Source organism: Mya arenaria, chromosome 5 (genome assembly GCF_026914265.1).
Source record: "Mya arenaria isolate MELC-2E11 chromosome 5, ASM2691426v1".
Classification (NCBI taxonomy): domain Eukaryota; kingdom Metazoa; phylum Mollusca; class Bivalvia; order Myida; family Myidae; genus Mya; species Mya arenaria.
In genome coordinates, this window is record NC_069126.1 from 16,116,646 (window position 1) to 16,137,012 (window position 20,367).

At 35.0% G+C, this 20,367-nt stretch overlaps 1 protein-coding gene across 3 annotated transcripts in view; it reads right to left on the bottom strand.

Annotated features, from left to right (window-relative positions):
• Positions 1-2,760: 2,760 nt before the first annotated feature.
• Positions 2,761-20,367, bottom strand: part of LOC128233395 (uncharacterized) — a 66,285-nt gene continuing 48,678 nt past the window's right edge. For all 3 annotated transcript variants that reach the window (XM_052947055.1, XM_052947054.1, XM_052947053.1), the window contains 17 exons: positions 14,154-14,337; positions 13,664-13,936; positions 13,273-13,425; positions 12,911-13,111; positions 12,402-12,560; positions 12,047-12,166; positions 10,983-11,129; positions 10,676-10,764; positions 10,125-10,192; positions 9,677-9,849; positions 9,218-9,361; positions 8,523-8,645; positions 8,030-8,105; positions 7,420-7,475; positions 6,604-6,688; positions 5,296-5,563; positions 2,761-4,834 (listed from right to left, as the gene is read on the bottom strand). In XM_052947055.1, the coding sequence (XP_052803015.1) occupies positions 4,685-4,834; positions 5,296-5,563; positions 6,604-6,688; positions 7,420-7,475; positions 8,030-8,105; positions 8,523-8,645; positions 9,218-9,361; positions 9,677-9,849; positions 10,125-10,192; positions 10,676-10,764; positions 10,983-11,129; positions 12,047-12,166; positions 12,402-12,560; positions 12,911-13,111; positions 13,273-13,425; positions 13,664-13,936; positions 14,154-14,337 (2,469 nt within the window). In that variant the 3' untranslated portion in view covers positions 2,761-4,684. The remainder of the gene's footprint in view (positions 4,835-5,295; positions 5,564-6,603; positions 6,689-7,419; positions 7,476-8,029; positions 8,106-8,522; positions 8,646-9,217; positions 9,362-9,676; positions 9,850-10,124; positions 10,193-10,675; positions 10,765-10,982; positions 11,130-12,046; positions 12,167-12,401; positions 12,561-12,910; positions 13,112-13,272; positions 13,426-13,663; positions 13,937-14,153; positions 14,338-20,367) is intronic.

Sequence of the window (20,367 nt, forward strand, 5' to 3'; positions counted from 1 at the left end):
AATTGCATGTCAAACTGGACAACCAATTGTTCAATTGAAATTATACACTTCACTTATACACTATTCACTTTTTCAGAGCCGAATGTTGTCAAGTTGTGGCATTGCTGGGTCATGTTGATGATTGATAAATATGTGATGTATTACAAGTATGTTGATTCTTCGGGGAGTTTTGTACTTGTTGTTGTTGCTCCTCATAGATAAGAACCACTATTTTCACTAAATTATACTCACAAAGATAATTATGCTGGACACATATTTTCCCAGTGCGCCTTGTCAAGATGAAAGTTTCTGTAAGAACATTAATGAAACCATAAAATTGTTCTAAGTTAACCAAATGCAATTAAAAAACTATGTCCAGTATTAAAAACATATTTATGGTAGTGCATGTTAACTATTGTTAAATGTATGTTTGTGGTGTTTGTATTTGTGTTAATATGTTTGGGTCTCTAGTTCATCGTCGTGTTGGCATTCTTTTTTGGACCCTAGCTAGATGACATTTCAATGAAGCTGGTATAACCGCACTGGATATTAATTTGACCCAACAGATTTGTTCTCGGTACAGAAACAAAATTTGTATATGGTGTAATTGTTATGATTTGTATTGAAAATTTCGCACATTGCGGAAATGTTGCCCCCGGTGCACCAATTGAGCGCAGTAACAGTCAACTAAAGGGTATTTATCGAGGAGTTTTTCTCGCCGCTGTAAACGAAACGTCAATGGCAGTTTTGTCCCTTAGAAAATGCACGGGTTTAGTTTTAAATGACCTTGCATTATTTTTACACAAAATCTGTGATACCTTACGGCTTAATTAATTAATTTATTTGTTAGCATTGACTAGAACTGGCAGCAATATAAAATATTCTTATATATAGTCAATGTCGGCTGATTAAGGTTCCCGGGGTTTAACCAAATATTGCAAGTATGTAGAACATTTCCCCTCATTTTCCATTTTCACACAAACATCGTCAACATTAGTAGTACTGGTCAGGAAAAAGTCACTCATTACTCCGATATGAACAAATTCCTTAGCTATATGTATATTGCGGAGTACCTTATCACAATATGAATAAAATATGAATTAACGGCGTAATGGAAGCTCAAACAGTTTATATTAGCAAATGCACTCGTGAACATATAGTTTTTCTATGAGCACGTGTGAAATAAAAACCGTTATACTCTGAAATCAACATTAACATTTTGCTTTTAATGCTCTTTTCGGCAATGTATTGGTATTTTATTTAATGTTTTTCCCTTTTCCTACTCGGCTACCTATGGGACGCCCCTAGTGCACAGTTAAGAAAGTAAACGACTGTCATTCCTATGCCGCTTTGTGGAGAAATAGTTCTATTTCATGAATATTACATATAATTTTTTTTTTTCATATACATGTATTTATTATCGTTTAATTCAATATTCATTGTCATTGTTTTTAAATTTTGATTTTTTTTATCCTCAATGACGATCTAAGTATGTGTTTGTGATCTTTAAAACGTCTATGCTTGCTCAACACTTAATACATCGTGCCGATTTTCGCCTGTAATATCTGTGTATTTGGAACTCCTCTCACGTTCCATTTCAGCCAATCGATTTACTAAAGTCTCCTAAACACATTCGTATTTATAAAGCTCAGTACTGAAGTGTTCGTGTTATAGATAAAGCTGAATTGCCTGTATCTCAGAATCATGCACGTCCCTTCATGCTGATATAATCCCCGATTTACGAATTAAGTATGTTTTAATACCATCGGGACTTATGGCTTTCCATACTCCGCTGTCACAACAGTTTTACATTTTCGCTACCCAATGCACAAGTGTATATCGAATAAGTTAAAGCGACTGAACAACTGACTTACAAGACTGTTTGCATTTAACATTGTATTTATTTATTGCACTTATATTGGTTAACTTGCTCCTATGAAAACAATCTAGTCCAACAATCTATACAAAGATACTATTGTTTATTTTTTCTTAATGTTCACGAATAAGACTGACTGAAATGCAATCTCTTTAATAACAATTGCAATAACAAAGCATCTATTTAAATCATATGTGTACATCACAAGTAACAATCAAACACTCATACCCGATATAAAGGTGTATTTTATTTTATTTAAACTTAAATGATGCCTTGCAAGTTGTTTACCTGGACTAGATAATCGCAAGTCTTTAGTACTTGGGTGAATACGCACTACGGGAAATGCCAGTTGCGCACTATGGCATAAGCACGCATCGTAGAACAAGATATCTCAAAACTCAATTATAGTGTGATTTAATAATTTTATTATTGCTAATCGATGTATAACTTTTGCCTATTTGCTGCATTAGACATAAACTTTTTCACATAAAATTTGTAATGTTGCCATCAAAACCACAACAACAAACATTTTATTTAAGAATAAGGGTTTACCAATATCCAACATACTTTTCACGTAGAGGAGTCTGTATGCTGTGATGCATTTCATGAAAATCAGTCGATATTTGGTTCGATGGTATCGAAGTGATGGTAAATTGTAATACGATATTGAATCAACTTTATACTGTAGACAGTTGTCAAAGTGGGACAAGTGACAGATTGAATTTGCATGAATAAAAAATTGCCAAATTACGTGGTATAATAATGAGGCTTTACTCGGCTTAATTTTGTCCTAGAATAAACAATATTTCAACATTGATCGGATTGCATCAGAATGGAATAGCACTGCATATCCATTTGTGAGAGTCACTCAAATATAAGGGAATGCAAGGTTGATAGAAGAAGAATATGAGTATATATTTTATTTTTTGTGTAACAATGAAGTTAAAACAATCATGACGGCTCATAAGCCATTAGAAATCTCCTTTTATTATGTTCATATTCTCACAGATTCATTATTATTGTGTATATCACTCATTCAACAACACTTGCGTAAACAAACCTACAGTTATTCACTTTCATAAGGTGTTTTATTGAGAGAAAAATAGACTCAGGAAAATAATAATCATTCAACACCCTTATTTGAAAGGCACATGCAAAAACATATATAAATTTATTTCAGAGGCGTACCTATCCAGTACGTCCGGAGCGAACATGGCAGGTTTGGTTCCCCTAAAATAGCAATTAAATCTCGAGATCAGTAGTAAAAAAATCTGAAGGCCATGTTCTTTTTACTGGTAACAGTTTGTCGCATTTCAACTGAATGTTTGCGCTTAGAATGCTTATAAATGGTTCTTTCGTGTCATTATTATTAAAAAAAATGTCGAAGGGTAAGGGATATCTCTCCTTCTCCATCCCCGTATAACATATTGTGACTATTCTTATGAAAGATTTACACTTATCAATAGCTCTTTCATGGGTCCGTAACTATAATTAAAATGCTAAAGATACGCCCCTGTATTTAATGAATTCAAAGTGAATCAAATAAAAAATACAAAAATACACCCTGATTATATAATATTCAACGCAAAAAGGCACGTATTTATTTATCTCTGATCTACAAGGAAAAACGTGTTTATAAAATCACATCAAATTTACAATATCATACTATGACAACTGTATTTGTATTATAAGTCAAATACATACAACTCTATTAACATGTAAAAAAACATTCTTTTCCTTAAAAAGAATATAAAATAAAATTTAAATGTTGCTTTTCTGAAAAGCGCGCCCATTTGTATGCGACCGTGACGTCATTTCGAAAATGACTTCTCTCAGCCCTTTTCGCATTGAAATTTAATTTGGTCGCGAGAGAGAGATAATATTTAAACAGGTTAAACCTAACAATTTTTTAAATTGAAATGTTCATTGTTTGTAACTGTAAAACATTAATTTATTTCACTGATAAATATCTATAAATCAACAGAAAGCAATATTGTAATATTTTTTATGGTTTTGCTGTCAGTCGGTTATTTCCAAGGTTTGCCGATAAATCATGCCGATATACATATATTTTTTTCTTGTCATCTGTATGTTTTGGAAGCTATGTTATACAAAGCAATTTAACAATGAATAAAGATATCGAGTCTTGAATGACAAAACCAGACTTATTCCGTCGCTGAATATATGCCCCTGCAAGCATAAGTTTCACATTTTATTTAAATACTGATCATTAATAACTGTTTATATAATTTAAAAAAAGAGGAGAGGAAACAACTAAATAACTAAAGCATATCAAATCAAAAAGATGCTACAATATAACATTTAAGTGAACTTGTCGTTGATAATGGCTTTACGTGAACAGCAGTTTATCTTACTTACATAAATAGTAATGCTTTAAACACTAGAATTGCTATAACTAAAACAAGTAAGTCTGTATAATATATAGGTATGGTACATTTTGATCATCTATAGAAGAAATGGGGTTTTGATTTTCCCTGTCTATTAAACATCTGTACTTGCATTTATATTGGATGTTTTGGCACACTTAAGGTCATATGGTTTTTTTAATAAATACTGTCATTAAATAAGGTAATTACGGTATGTACAAACAATGTCCTAACTTATAGCAGATAATATCCCTTCAATTGTATAAAGGTGTGTTAAATAAATATGTATATTTAAGATTGTCAAATTGACCACTGAGTTAGACTCTGTTCCGTTAACATATCATCAGCGTTCTCAGTGCCATAGCTATTTGTAAGGTTTAACTCCATTTAGTAACTACGTAAAATAATAGAAGTAATGTTGCGTGGATTAGGACGATGGCCATCAGAAGTATTCGTACGACCCTCGACTAGATCGGTTTGTCTTAACATTGGCAGAGGCACCACTGTGCAAGAAGGAAGGATTTTCTGCCCCAAGGCTCTCACCGGTGTCTGACCTCCTTGAAGACTTAGTAAGTGGTCTCTCCTCGTCATCCTGCAATGATATAATTGATTACACACGTTTTACTGTACAATCGACAACATTGCAATACATAACGTATGACATAAGTATTTGCTCATTTTTCCCGCAAACTTAAAGATGACTTGACAACAAAACAAGATGGAATATGTGCACGTATAATACAGACAATTACATTTTCAGTAAACTCAGTAAGTATTTAAAGGCGCGCAAAAAGTATAAAAGTATTAGCGATATTAACGCGCATTTAACTTAAGAGTTAGTGGCCACGTTGCTTATAATTAAAAAAAACATGTTCATATGTCTTTATCTGTACCTATATGATATGACTATCTGTTTCAGAATTAACGTCAAATAAGTAACAAAGGAAAGGGCATTAAAATGAAAACAAATGGCATAAACCTATAATGCGTCTTTTAACCAACTTTGATGTACATGAACCCAGACTTATAAAACATCCTGAGTTATCTCCCTACCTTTCCACTTTCGTTATTTCCTCCAAAATCATACGCCGAGGGAACCTCAGACTGCCTGTATTTATTGGAGGAAACCTGAGGCCGAGGGATACTGAAGTTTGAGGGGGTATCACCATCATCGATGGGGAACTCTCTCTTCTTAAGACGTATTTCAGAGTTGTTGAACGTTGTTGATCCTGTTAGGTCGTAATTATCGTCGTGGTCTTCGGATCTAGAGATGGGCCGGCGGATATAACTGTCTAGGTAACGGTACCTTGTCCTGTTTCGTCTGCAGGAAATATATAGAAAATATAAGAGTGAATCATCTCAGCAGCACAGTTGCAGTGATTTCTTTTGATGCAATAAACTGCCTCTTACAGGCATTATCCTCTACCTAAAACTTTATCAAATTTAGTACCCTATAAGTTTGGTTGACACCGTTAACTTAAAAAGTAAAAAAACCCATGTATTTCGTTATAACTGTAATCAATTTGAAGATGACAAACACTAGAATAGAGGATCTTGTATATATCAAAAGCGTTAAAATTAGTCACATGATTTTTTTTAAATTTCAAAAATCTGGAAATACTCTAAAGTGGAAGGAGAAGGCGATGTGAAATTTGACATATAAGCCACTACATCATTTCATTCTTGCAGTGTTAATAACATGATTGATTTGATTAATTATTATATATGTTTCTGTATACTCCTTTTATGTATAAAAATGTGTAATAGAAACCAATATTGAATATACAGACATACAGACAGACAGACGACAGACAGACAGGCAGACAATATATTGCTCTGCATGTAGTACATCCTCACAACACAAACATTTTATTATGACTATTTGTCACTTGTCAATGGTTACCAATAATGCGCACATAACTGTCAAGTATTAGTTTTACTCAAATTAGATAGTTGTTGTTATAGTTTAGATGTTGGTTGTGCTTCCGATTAAATTCTCTGAGCCAGAGTTTTAACTATATATAATTATATAAAGACCCGCGTGTCAATATTTAGTTGTAATCAAGGTTTAAACAATAGGTTACTTTCAAAAAGAAGATTGGTATGACGGTTAGAATACAATAAGATAACAGTAAAAAAAGGCATTTCCTTTTTGTCGACAGCAGGGTTCGAACTCTGGTATCTCTGACGCAGAAGTCGGTGATTTTATCGAGTTCACCATTTAAGACATATACCGGAAGACTCCTGATTCATCTATTTTTATTCAAGAATTCAAAAGAAGTAACTCATTAAATCATTTAGCCCGAAAACTTAACATATATCCCATGCATTTTTTTAAAACAAAACAAAAGCACCATCTACCTGTACATTCCAAACATGACACACAGTAGAAGAAGGCAGCCGGCCCCTAGAGTCGCGCCGACAGCAATTGCAATTGTTTTTAACTCTGAAAAAAAAGGTAAATCGTAGATATTTTAGATTTTCACAAAATAAATATACATGCCATCGTTCTTATAATATGGCCAACTGATTCATGTAAACATAACAATGAATACATGAATACTATTGTAGGTTTAAATGAATCATCCATTTAATGTATACTCAAAGCTTCGTAGCTTCGTTCCTCGTGTCTGTCTTGATGTAATATGTGTTTGTTGTATTGTGTGTCTACCGTTGTTGATAGCTTGGCTTCGACTTTCGTGTCTTTGTTTATGTTTTGTGTTTGTTTATTGAGTGTCTCCTATTAATTTCGTGCTTGGCTTCGATCCTCGTGTCTTGGTTTATGTTTTGTGTGTTAAATTGAGTGTCTCCTGTTAATTTTGTGCTTGGCTTCGATCTTCTTGTCTTGGTTTATGTTTTGTGTTTATTTATTGAGTGTCTCCTGTTAATTTTGTGCTTGGCTTCGATCCTCGTGTCTTGGTTTATGTTTTGTGTTTGTTTATTTGAGTGTCTCCTGTTAATTTTGTGCTTGGCTTCGATCCTCGTGTCTTAATGTATGTTTTGTGTTTGTTTAATTGACTGTCTCCTGTTTATTTTGTGCTTGGCTTCGCTCCTCGTGTCTTAAATAGAGTGTACAATATTGTAATTAGTCGTTGTTTGACTTGTTCATGCAGTTTCCATGATGTTCTGAGTGCGGGGTGTGTGATGGAGAATAAGTTCACACAAAACATGTATTACTTTTGTTTTCAGAATTTTCATCTCCACATTGCTGTCCACCCCAATTATCACTGCATCTGTAAAGAGGAAAGTAATTTAATTAGTTATTAAATTGTAAAGCAAGGCGCAGTTATTACTAACACTTAGAAGTCATGTAATTCCAACGTCACAGACAAACATAATCATGATAAGGCTGATAACTTCTTTTAGCCTATTTCGAATATAGTGTTTAAATTAAATGGTACCATGTGATATGACGGAAAAATTATAATAAAATGCACAACTGACCACAATACAATCAAGGAATGTATTCATTAAAATATTCAGTTTTACTAAACATGACTTTCCTTGATACTTCATAATAGACAGAGGATGCTTTTACGCGAAGAATATGGTAAACACATTAAACGAATATATATTTGAAAACCTTGTAACAAGAACATTTCAAATCAGTATCTTCGAAGTTTATGTCAATTCTTTTATTTTTTGTAATCAATATCCGTTGTGTTTTGGCGTTGCAAATCAATATTTGGCTATTGATATTGTTCTTGTAGTTTTCATTGAGTTATTGTGCTTGTGTAACGCAGTACAGTTAATGAGAACACATTTGTTTTTAAATTCAAAATCTTACTTGCATACGTATTGTCCTTCCACCTGACCAGAGTAACAGGTACCTCCGTTAAGACAAGGATGTGATGAACACAAATCTGCCAAAACAAATAACAATGAGGGGTTTAGTGAACGCAGACCTTGCAGATACCAAACTAGTTTTTGAGCAACACAAGTCAACCAGTAACATATAACACTGCAATGCTTTTTGTGAATACAAATTTGTCAGAAATGAAAAAAAACATGATGTATTTGATTAACACAAATAACACAGAATAAATACAGTATTTGGTGATCAAATAACTAACAATAACACATAACAATGTAAAATATCAATTCAAGTGGGTTTGAGATAACATCATAGTTATGTGTTAATAAAAGAACGAACGAGCAAAGAAAATACTTTAAACAAACACTGATTATAGAAGACTCGATATTTAAGAATAGGATTACATAATGTCTGCAATTCATTAATTATCATACTAGTTGTAACTATAAAAATAACGTGAACTTACTAATGCACGTAGAATTCCCATCATAACTAAACCCCGGATTACACGTGCAACTATAACTTCCTAAGGTATTACTGCACTCTCCTCCAGAACAAACAGTCAAAGAATTTTGGCATTCATCAATATCTGCAAGAAAAAGATTAACTTTAAATGAACTACCGTGTCGTTTATCAAAACATATTACTTGAAATAGATTATTCATAACACTAAATCTATCATTATAACATAAAACACAACATAAATTTCAAGAATTCATACTGATATCTTATTCTCGTAAGATTATTTCTGGTTATGAACTGGCGTATACTCGCTCTCAAGTTTAAAGAATGTCTCAAAAAAAACGAGTTAAGCTAAAGTATTAAGTTATGTATGTAAATGTGAATGTTTGTTTTCTGAATGAGTTTATTAACAACATTAAACACATTATCTAACAATATATTGAAGATGTGTATATTCATGACAGTTCTATTTATCATTTTATATGTATAGCTGTACGATTGTGTATTCGTCTAAAGAAATAAACGGACTGTGAGTAATTGCAGTTCCAAAGAGAAAAAAAAGTTATGTATGTATTTCTTCTTTATGTTGTATTTAAGACTAGCATTAACTTCTATTATATTAAATACACACATTAGGCAAAATGAAAACATCATTCACACTTAATTTTGTTCACAGCGGTCACGACAAACGACACATACCTTTACAGCTAATACCGGGTATATCCCATTCCTTATACCCCGCATTGCAGACACAGCGAACCGACCCACTGAAAGATGCGCAATGCGTTGTGGCGGCAGAACATTCGTGAGTTCCAGGAATATTGCACTGGCCCCCTGCAGAGTCTGTGATATAAAAAGATGGATAATTATGTTTGTTTATGCGCAGTATTTTTTAACTGACTTGGTCCAACGATTAATATTTTAGTAGCCACTTATAATCAAAACAATGTCACTCTACACAATGGTATTTAAACTACAGGGACAATGACAGCAGCTTTAATGTTGATGATTCAGGCATAACTAACTCGCATGAAACCCTGATCTTAATAGCCTGTTTCCTATAACGCTCGGTAATGATAACATTAAACTCACTAAAACAGAATGTGATTATAAACGTAAAAAATAAAGAATAATAAATCAGATAAATTCTACTCTTACCGTTATAAAAATGAATTTCATTGTATATTTCCACTGGAATATCAAGAACTTCGTTTTTTGTGAAATAATCTTTGAATGATTTCGAAATGTCTTCTTCTGTTATCGTTTGATTTTTCGTAGAATGCACTACAAACTGCGCTCTACGTTTTGTTCTTTCGGCGGCACGTTTCCTTCTGCAAATGTGCATACATATGAGGTCACAATGCAGTCTTAAAGGCCATCAACAAAACGTGTTATGTAAAGTTATTTAATTAAATTGAATCGAGACTTTTTAAATCAATCAAAAACTATATCATGAGTAGTTTAATTTTAATTCATGAACAGTGTTGAGTGTCTTTTATATCTTGACACAAATAGTGTCTTACATTTGAAAGTTTTGGAAATAATGCAAGCAAGCTATTTCACGTTCATTCTCCTGACAGCTATCGAATAAAAGACAAAATACTACCTTTCTACTTGTTGCAAATAAACTTCAATGTAGACACCAGGGATTGTGTTAAACACATTTTTCTCCATCTAATAACAAAGTTCAACATGCTCTATCAGTGATATACATTAATATATGGAAACATGGTTTGTCTTAATAAAGTCTTTAACTTATACTACCCCAAAAAGCATATAAGTATGTGCATTTCAATCACGTAAATATAATACAGGGGAACAACTAACTATTATCTCGTTTCGTTACACAAGATTTATACCCACATACATACCTTCATAATCTCACTTCACAGATAAGATAACTGAATGGAACCTATTTTGTTCATACCCAAATTCTCTTAATTACTGTATTTATTAATATAGGCACTAGTACATTGGAAAGTTTTTTTTACAGAACATCGCGAAATGACGAAATGCTGGACACGGCAAGCGCTTCCAGTAAAATGTCAAAATGATAAAATTTTAATGTGTATATTGAAAAAGGAAAGGTATCGTAAAACAATTTAATGAAATAAACGTCACATAATAGTTATAAATGAACATTTAAAACATACTTACAAACACTTTGATGCTGTTTTCAATGTTTGTGTCATTTAACATAAAAGAAGGATCAACTTCAATTATCAAATATCCGGCGAAAGAACGACCTGAAAGAGTCGGTGTGAGCAGTGTGAGCATGTTTTAAAATAACATTCAACTGTTTTGGATTTAACGTTTTGTGCATTATAATTCGAGTTACAAATGAAAATAATGGTTCGTGCACGTATATACAATCATATAGCATTGTTAAATGTGAAATATGTAAAAAGAGACATTGACGATTTTGTAATTCGAAGCAGTACTTAATAGTTAAATTATTTGTTACCTTCGCTTTTTATACAAGTTATAGTGCCATTGTTATGGTCTTCTTTTGCAAATCCTGGTTTGCAGTCACACCTGAAGGAACCGTTGGTGTTGATGCAATATTGGCTGTCTAAGCATTTATCAGTTCCAATCTGACACTCATTTATATCTGGAAATGGAAATTGTTAAAACAGTGGAGACCACAGAGGCAAACTTAGAAGCCTAATGCTTACCCAATATGCCGAGTGAATAAAACCACAATGGGTAAGATGAACGAAATCAAAGCTGAAGATGTTTTGAGCTATAACATAACATAACTTGTAATACTTCAAGCTGAGTAATGTCCGTTATTTTAATAAGTATTGTCATCGTACATGTGCTCTGGAAAATGGACAAATAAACATTTTACACAGGATTGTATATATGGCAAAATGAATTACTACGTTTTCGTCTTTTGAAAACTGTTTGAAAGAAAAAAGCTATTAAGTCTTAGATTTTTTATCAAGTTCTAATGTCCAGTCCAGTAGTCAGACAGTTACATATACTCTCTGTTTATAGGCACTAGGTTAGGGCCGACATGACACTGAACTTTAGGTATACAACAAACTGACGATACATGCAATATAGATTTACCGATGAATTATGGGAATTCCGCCATGGAACGGTCAGTGAAAATTGCGTCCACTGGAACATGAGTCTACTGGGGATTTAAACTGTTGTTTTTTTTCACTGGAACACGAGTCTACCGGGGATTTAAACTGTTTTTTATTTGGCCATAACCTTACATTTCTTCTAACTTTATCACTAATTACAAAATAATATAACTGTAAGCCTCATCAGAAACAGCATAACATGAAAACAATGAAGAATAATATAAACAATAACATTAAACTGAAGTTATTCCATGTATTTAACGACCCCTGCAAATGAATGAATGAAGCCGGCGCTAGCAGTGCCGATTCTTATAAGGTAAGACGCATTCAAAGACAACCTTCTCACGTAGCTCTTCTTAGCTTCGAATCAAACAATAAACATATATGTTTAAAAGACAACTATTTACCAGATGTCATCATTTTAATACACTACCTGAACATAGTTCATTTGTATCAATCTTGTAGCCAGATTCGCATCCACATGTAAAAGAACCGACAGTGTTTGTACAATAGCTGTGTTCATGTTGACATGTACTTGCGCATTCATCAATATCTGAAATATATGTTCAGACTCATTAACAGCATTTTAAACTTACATGCATGTGCTGATAAAAAATTCAACTCGAACGTAAAGAGACAAGTTAAACAAGTATTTTTGTGTAGGTATATTACAGAAGCCACGTGTTTTTATACCGTACGTATATCATGCTAAGGCATATACAATTGTCACACATCCAATGCCAAGGGTAAACACATTTACGAACAAACTTAACTTTAAGATGCCCTACCAAAACATTTTATCCCATGACCGGACAGTCCAGCAGGACAAGATGGACAGCTACCATTCACACATTCGCTTCCATTATAACAATTCGTGCACGAGTTACTTTGACAATATGCACCCGAACGCTCCTCGGAACAGTTGCATCGTGCTTTGTAAAATGAGCCTAAATATGAAATGGAGAATGGTTGTTAATTAATGTACATACTGTTGCTTGATAATTTGATTTAACATACGCGTATTCTTGCTACTAATTCGGAACTCGTAGTTTTAATTCCTTTTTTGTATTATTCTTTTTAACTTATACGGAAATAATTGCGGCAAGTATTACTTTTACGGTAAAAGTGAATTAATTTTAATCACAATAAGAAAGGTTCACAAGCAAATACGTTTAACAAAATGTTCTAGATATTGAATGCAATTCCTATAATGAAACTATTTTATCAAGCGTTGAACACGTACGACAGTTAATATAGTATTATTTTTTAAACACTCATTGCTCAAAACAAACTTTACCGTTAACTGTTCCATCTACATCGACAAATGTGAAGACACACTCCTCGCGCGTGTTGCATCCACAGTAGTGAATGACAGGTACTAATTCACTGGATGCATTCTTTTCATCGGTGGCTACAAATCTTACATTATATTCATGCGAATCATTGCGAAGTTTTTCTAGAAAATCTTGTTTAACAATGAAGTTATATGAAGAATTATCTGAAAAGAAAGATACACATTAAACTCGTTGCGTCGTTATATAAAAGTTGAATCAGTCCTCGAAAAAAAAATATGTTCAAATGGGTGTTTGTTACCACTTGATGACAAAGAGAGGTTTGTAGCGTGTTTTTATTTAATTATGGATGTATTGATGTTCTTACCAAATGTGAACATATCTTCCGGAATGTCTGTTTCGCACTTCACTTCCTTTAGGTCGTCATCAGTGACACCAAGTGAAATATTAAATGTCGTATTGTAGTAAAATTTTAGTACGTTAGTGTTGCCAACGGTTGTTATGTTCGGCGGCAAGTTTTCTACAACAAAGTGTTTGCTCATGACAGTTCATTGTAAGATATTATAAGTAGTTATTTTGTTATTAGATAGATATGCCATATTCTACGCTAGAATAACTAGAATAACTTTTTTATTTTACTATATTATCTAAACAGACCTGAAAATATATATCTTAGCAACATGTACTTGAAATAGGGATCGTATAAGGGTGTAGTCATATGTATACATGTTGTACGAGACTATCTATATTCCACTTACGAAGTACTGAAGCCTCTCCATTAGCTGTTTCTTGTGTCTCTTTTGAACGTTTCCCAAATGCCTCATCGCATGTTCCAATTGTATCAACAAGGCAGGCCGAGTTGTTGGCACAATTGTCAAAAACACTGGTAAGGTTAATTTCAGGACAAGTTGAATTTAAGTACGTTATAATAGCTTCATCATTTAAATCACTGAGAAATTTCGGAGTTCCGCCGTGGATTGTGTTATAAAGTTCATCAAAAAATATTGATTCATTCTTTGTGGTTATTTTCCCTGAAATGACAGTAAACCTTTAATACATGTATAATTATCCATCCTTCAACATAAATCTAGTAAATTTTTTATATATTTCTAACATCGGATAGTATTACTATGTATAACTGGATTATATCTGTCAAATGAAAAAAAACTTGCCAATACAATTATAGAAACAACTGTCAATCCATATAATTGATTATTTCATGTGCAAACATCGATTTTTTTTACTCACATGACATTCCAAAGGAATAGAGCTTTTCTTCATTGCTTCCGAAATCATATTGCGTGTGATTTTTGGCAATATAATCATTTGTATTAATTCCATCATTGTTGCCAAGCAAACCACTAGTTTTGTTGAAATGATCCTTTTCAGACGGAATACTCACAACAATGTCAAGTATGTTTGTGATGGTCACCTGTTTATAGTTTTATCATTATTAGCGTCATAATAACATATTTACACCTCAACATCCATTCCTTAAATGAACTGCCTTTCTGCAATTGCGCTTATCAATCAATCAATGCAACATCTTCGGATCGCAATTCATCGCATAACAACATACATTAAAACTATTCATCTTGTTATTGTTTGTATTGTGTCAGAAGATCCCGTAAAATATAAATCAACGTTTTGAAAGTGTAAATTTACTATATTTTAAATGTATTGTTGCCATAAGTGTTTCAATTTTACGTTTAAAGTGATTTCAAGTGGTTGATCTTTTCCCGCGTTATTGTGACGTCATTTGAAAAACATGTTTCCGGTAGCAGTCGGTATTTACAGAATGGATAAGAAGGAATAACTGAAAGGTTTCCTTAAATAAAATGAAGTATTTTTTAACAATTATTGAATGAAATAATGAACTAATGGTGTAAATATAAGTAATGAATTGCGGGGTTGATGTCATCATCGGGGATATGAACGCAGTTGGGCTTGTCAAAGTCCACACATTGACCAGCCCAATTGCGTTCATACCCCCATAATGACATCAACCCCGCAATTCATTCCTTATATATTGTTTGCGTTGCAGGAGTAGTTTTGATTCAATTTCAAGAGAATGTTGACTATAGAAGTGCAAGAACAGGCCATGAAGTATGATGCCCTCATGGCCGTTCAGGTTTGAAAGCACTAAGGCCGTATTATTATGGCAGAAGTATAAAGACAAAACAAGTATAACGACATCGCAGACATAACAGCGCGCCCAGAGAGGCAACCATTGAAACACTACCGAATATACTTTCTGAATCTACATAAACCTTAACCTCTGTGATTACAATGGAGCAACATCATCATAACTTTGATATCAGTATTAGTCTTAGCATTAGTTATAATAAGTACATTGAAACAACACATATTATACATTATCATCGTAGATAGCTAATATTGTAGGCTTTAGTAGTAGTATTGTGTTTTTGCTTTGTTTATTTCGCATTAGTGCAGACGGGGATAGCACTGATAAAAGGGTATATAAGTGAGAATTTTAGATAATAAAGCATTTCCATGATTTTTTTGTTGTAAGGCCCGTTATTATGTTCGAATTAGATTTTGTTTTCCTAATTTTGGTTTGAAGTTTAAATAATTTGCCATGTAATATTTTACCATTCCCTACATTATTTTTTTTCTTATGCATATCACTTTAAGAGAAAATCCTAAATGATTGATTTCAGTCAAAAATAATACCTTTTTTAAAATTAATTCAGCGGTCAAAAATAACTTAAGATTCTTTATGAAATTAATCGAGATACACGTGAAGATATAAGACAAGACACTCAACGAGAGTTGAGAGACACGTGAAATCATAAGACTACAGCCCCTCAACAAGAGACACACACTGTCATAAGATTACAGACACTCAACGAAAGACAAACACAGTCATAAGATTACAGACACTCAACGAGAGACACACACTGTCATAAGGTTACAGAAACTCAACGAAAGACACACACTGTCATAAGATTACAGACACTCAACGAGAGACACACACTGTCATAAGGTTACAGAAACTCAACGAAAGACACACACCGTCATAAGATTACAGACACTCAACGAGAGACTCACACTGTCATAAGATTACAGACACTCAACGAAAGACACACACTGTCATAAGATTACAGGCACTCAACGAAAGACTCACACTGTCATAAGATTACAGACACTCAACGAGAGACACACACTGTCATAAGATTACAGACACTCAACGAAAGACACACACTGTCATAAGATTACAGACACTCAACGAGAGACACACACTGTCATAACATTACAGAAACTCAACGAAAGACACACACCGTCATAAGATTACAGACACTCAACGAAAGACACACACCGTCATAAGATTACAGGCACTCAACGAAAGACACACACTGTCATAAGATTACAGACACTCAACGAAAGACACACACCGTCATAAGATTACAGACACTCAACGAAAGACACACACTGTCATAAGATTACAGACACTCAACGAGAGACACACACTGTCATAAGATTACAGGCACTCAACGAAAGACTCACACCGTCATAAGATTACAGACACCCAACGAAAGACACACACTGTCATAAGATTACAGACACTCAACGAAAGACACACACCGTCATAAGATTACAGACACTCAACGAAAGACACACACTGTCATAAGATTACAGACACTCAACGAAAGACACACACTGTCATAAGATTACAGACACTCAACGAAAGACACACACCGTCATAAGATTACAGACACTCAACGAAAGACACACACTGTCATAAGATTACAGACACTCAACGAAAGACACACACCGTCATAAGATTACAGGCACTCAACGAAAGACTCACACCGTCATAAGATTACAGACACTCAACGAAAGACACACACTGTCATAAGATTACAGAAACTCAACAAGAGACACACACCGTCATAAGATTACAGGCACTCAACAAGAGACACACACTGTCATAAGATTACAGACACCCAACGAGAGACACACACCGTCATAAGATTACAGACACTCAACGAAAGACACACACTGTCATAAGATTACAGACACTCAACGAGAGACACACACTGTCATAAGATTACAGACACTCAACGAAAGACTCACACCGTCATAAGATTACAGACACCCAACGAAAGACTCACACTGTCATAAGATTACAGACATTCAACGAAAGACACACACTGTCATAAGATTACAGACACTCAACGAAAGACACACACCGTCATAAGATTACAGACACTCAACGAAAGACACACACTGTCATAAGATTACAGACACTCAACGAAAGACACACACTGTCATAAGATTACAGACACTCAACGAAAGACACACACTGTCATAAGATTACAGACACCCAACGAAAGACTCACACTGTCATAAGATTACAGGCACTCAACGAAAGACACACACTGTCATAAGATTACAGGCACTCAACGAAAGACACACACTGTCATAAGATTACAGAAACTCAACGAAAGACTCACACCGTCATAAGATTACAGACACCCAACGAAAGACACACACTGTCATAAGATTACAGGCACTCAACGAAAGACACACACTGTCATAAGATTACAGAAACTCAACGAAAGACTCACACCGTCATAAGATTACAGACACTCAACGAAAGACACACACTGTCATAAGATTACAGACACTCAACGAAAGACACACACTGTCATAAGATTACAGACATTCAACGAAAGACACACACCGTCATAAGATTACAGACACCCAACGAAAGACTCACACCGTCATAAGATTACAGACACTCAACGAAAGACTCACACCGTCATAAGATTACAGGCACTCAACGAAAGACTCACACCGTCATAAGATTACAGACACTCAACGAAAGGCACACACTGTCATAAGATTACAGACACTAAACGAAAGACACACACTGTCATAAGATTACAGACACTCAACGAAAGACTCACACTGTCATAAGATTACAGACACTCAACGAAATACACACACTGTCATAAGATTACAGGCACTCAACGAAAGACTCACACCGTCATAAGATTACAGACACTCAACGAAAGACACACACCGTCATAAGATTACAGACACCCAACGAAAGACTCACACCGTCATAAGATTACAGGCACTCAACGAAAGACTCACACCGTCATAAGATTACAGACACCCAACGAAAGACACACACCGTCATAAGATTACAGACACCCAACGAAAGACACACACTGTCATAAGATTACAGACACCCAACGAAAGACTCACACCGTCATAAGATTACAGACACCCAACGAAAGACTCACACCGTCATAAGATTACAGACACCCAACGAAAGACACACACCGTCATAAGATTACAGACACCCAACGAAAGACACACACTGTCATAAGATTACAGGCACTCAACGAAAGACTCACACCGTCATAAGATTACAGACACTCAACGAAAGACACACACCGTCATAAGATTACAGACACCCAACGAAAGGCACACACTGTCATAAGATTACAGACACTCAACGAAAGACACACACTGTCATAAGATTACAGGCACTCAACGAAAGACTCACACCGTCATAAGATTACAGACACTCAACGAAAGACACACACCGTCATAAGATTACAGACACCCAACGAAAGACTCACACCGTCATAAGATTACAGACACTCAACGAAAGACTCACACCGTCATAAGATTACAGACACTCAACGAAAGACACACACTGTCATAAGATTACAGACACTCAACGAAAGACTCACACCGTCATAAGATTACAGACACCCAACGAGAGACACACACTGTCATAAGATTACAGACACTCAACGAAAGACACACACTGTCATAAGATTACAGGCACTCAACGAAAGACTCACACCGTCATAAGATTACAGACACTCAACGAAAGGCACACACTGTCATAAGATTACAGACACTCAACGAAAGACACACACTGTCATAAGATTACAGACACTCAACGAAAGACACACACCGTCATAAGATTACAGACACTCAACGAAAGACTCACACCGTCATAAGATTACAGACACTCAACGAAAGGCACACACTGTCATAAGATTACAGACACTCAACGAAAGACACACACTGTCATAAGATTACAGACACTCAACGAAAGACACACACTGTCATAAGGTTACAGACACTCAACGAAAGACTCACACTGTCATAAGATTACAGGCACTCAACGAAAGACACACACTGTCATAAGATTACAGACACTCAACGAAAGACTCACACTGTCATAAGATTACAGACACTCAACGAAAGGCACACACTGTCATAAGATTACAGACACTCAACGAAAGACACACACTGTCATAAGATTACAGACACTCAACGAAAGACACACACTGTCATAAGGTTACAGACACTCAACGAAAGACTCACACTGTCATAAGATTACAGGCACTCAACGAAAGACACACACTGTCATAAGATTACAGACACTCAACGAAAGACTCACACTGTCATAAGATTACAGGCACTCAACGAAAGACACACACTGTCATAAGATTACAGGCACTCAACGAAAGACTCACACCGTCATAAGATTACAGACACTCAACGAAAGACACACACTGTCATAAGATTACAGACACTCAACGAAAGACACACACTGTCATAAGATTACAGACACTCAACGAAAGACTCACACCGTCATAAGATTACAGGCACTCAACGAAAGACACACACTGTCATAAGATTACAGACACTCAACGAAAGACACACACCGTCATAAGATTACAGACACTCAACGAAAGACTCACACTGTCATAAGATTACAGGCACTCAACGAAAGACTCACACCGTCATAAGATTACAGACACTCAACGAAAGACACACACTGTCATAAGATTACAGACACTCAACGAAAGACACACACCGTCATAAGATTACAGACACTCAACGAAAGACTCACACTGTCATAAGATTACAGACACTCAACGAAAGACTCACACCGTCATAAGATTACAGGCACTCAACGAAAGACACACACCGTCATAAGATTACAGACACTCAACGAAAGACACACACTGTCATAAGATTACAGACACTCAACGAAAGACACACACCGTCATAAGATTACAGACACTCAACGAGAGACACACACTGTCATAAGATTACAGACACTCAACGAAAGACTCACACCGTCATAAGATTACAGGCACTCAACGAAAGACTCACACCGTCATAAGATTACAGACACTCAACGAAAGACACACACTGTCATAAGATTACAGACACTCAACGCAAGACACACACCGTCATAAGATTACAGACACTCAACGAAAGACACACACCGTCATAAGATTACAGACACTCAACGAAAGACACACACCGTCATAAGGTTACAGAAACTCAACGAAAGACACACACCGTCATAAGATTACAGACACCCAACGAAAGACACACACTGTCATAAGATTACAGACACTCAACGAAAGACACACACCGTCATAAGATTACAGAC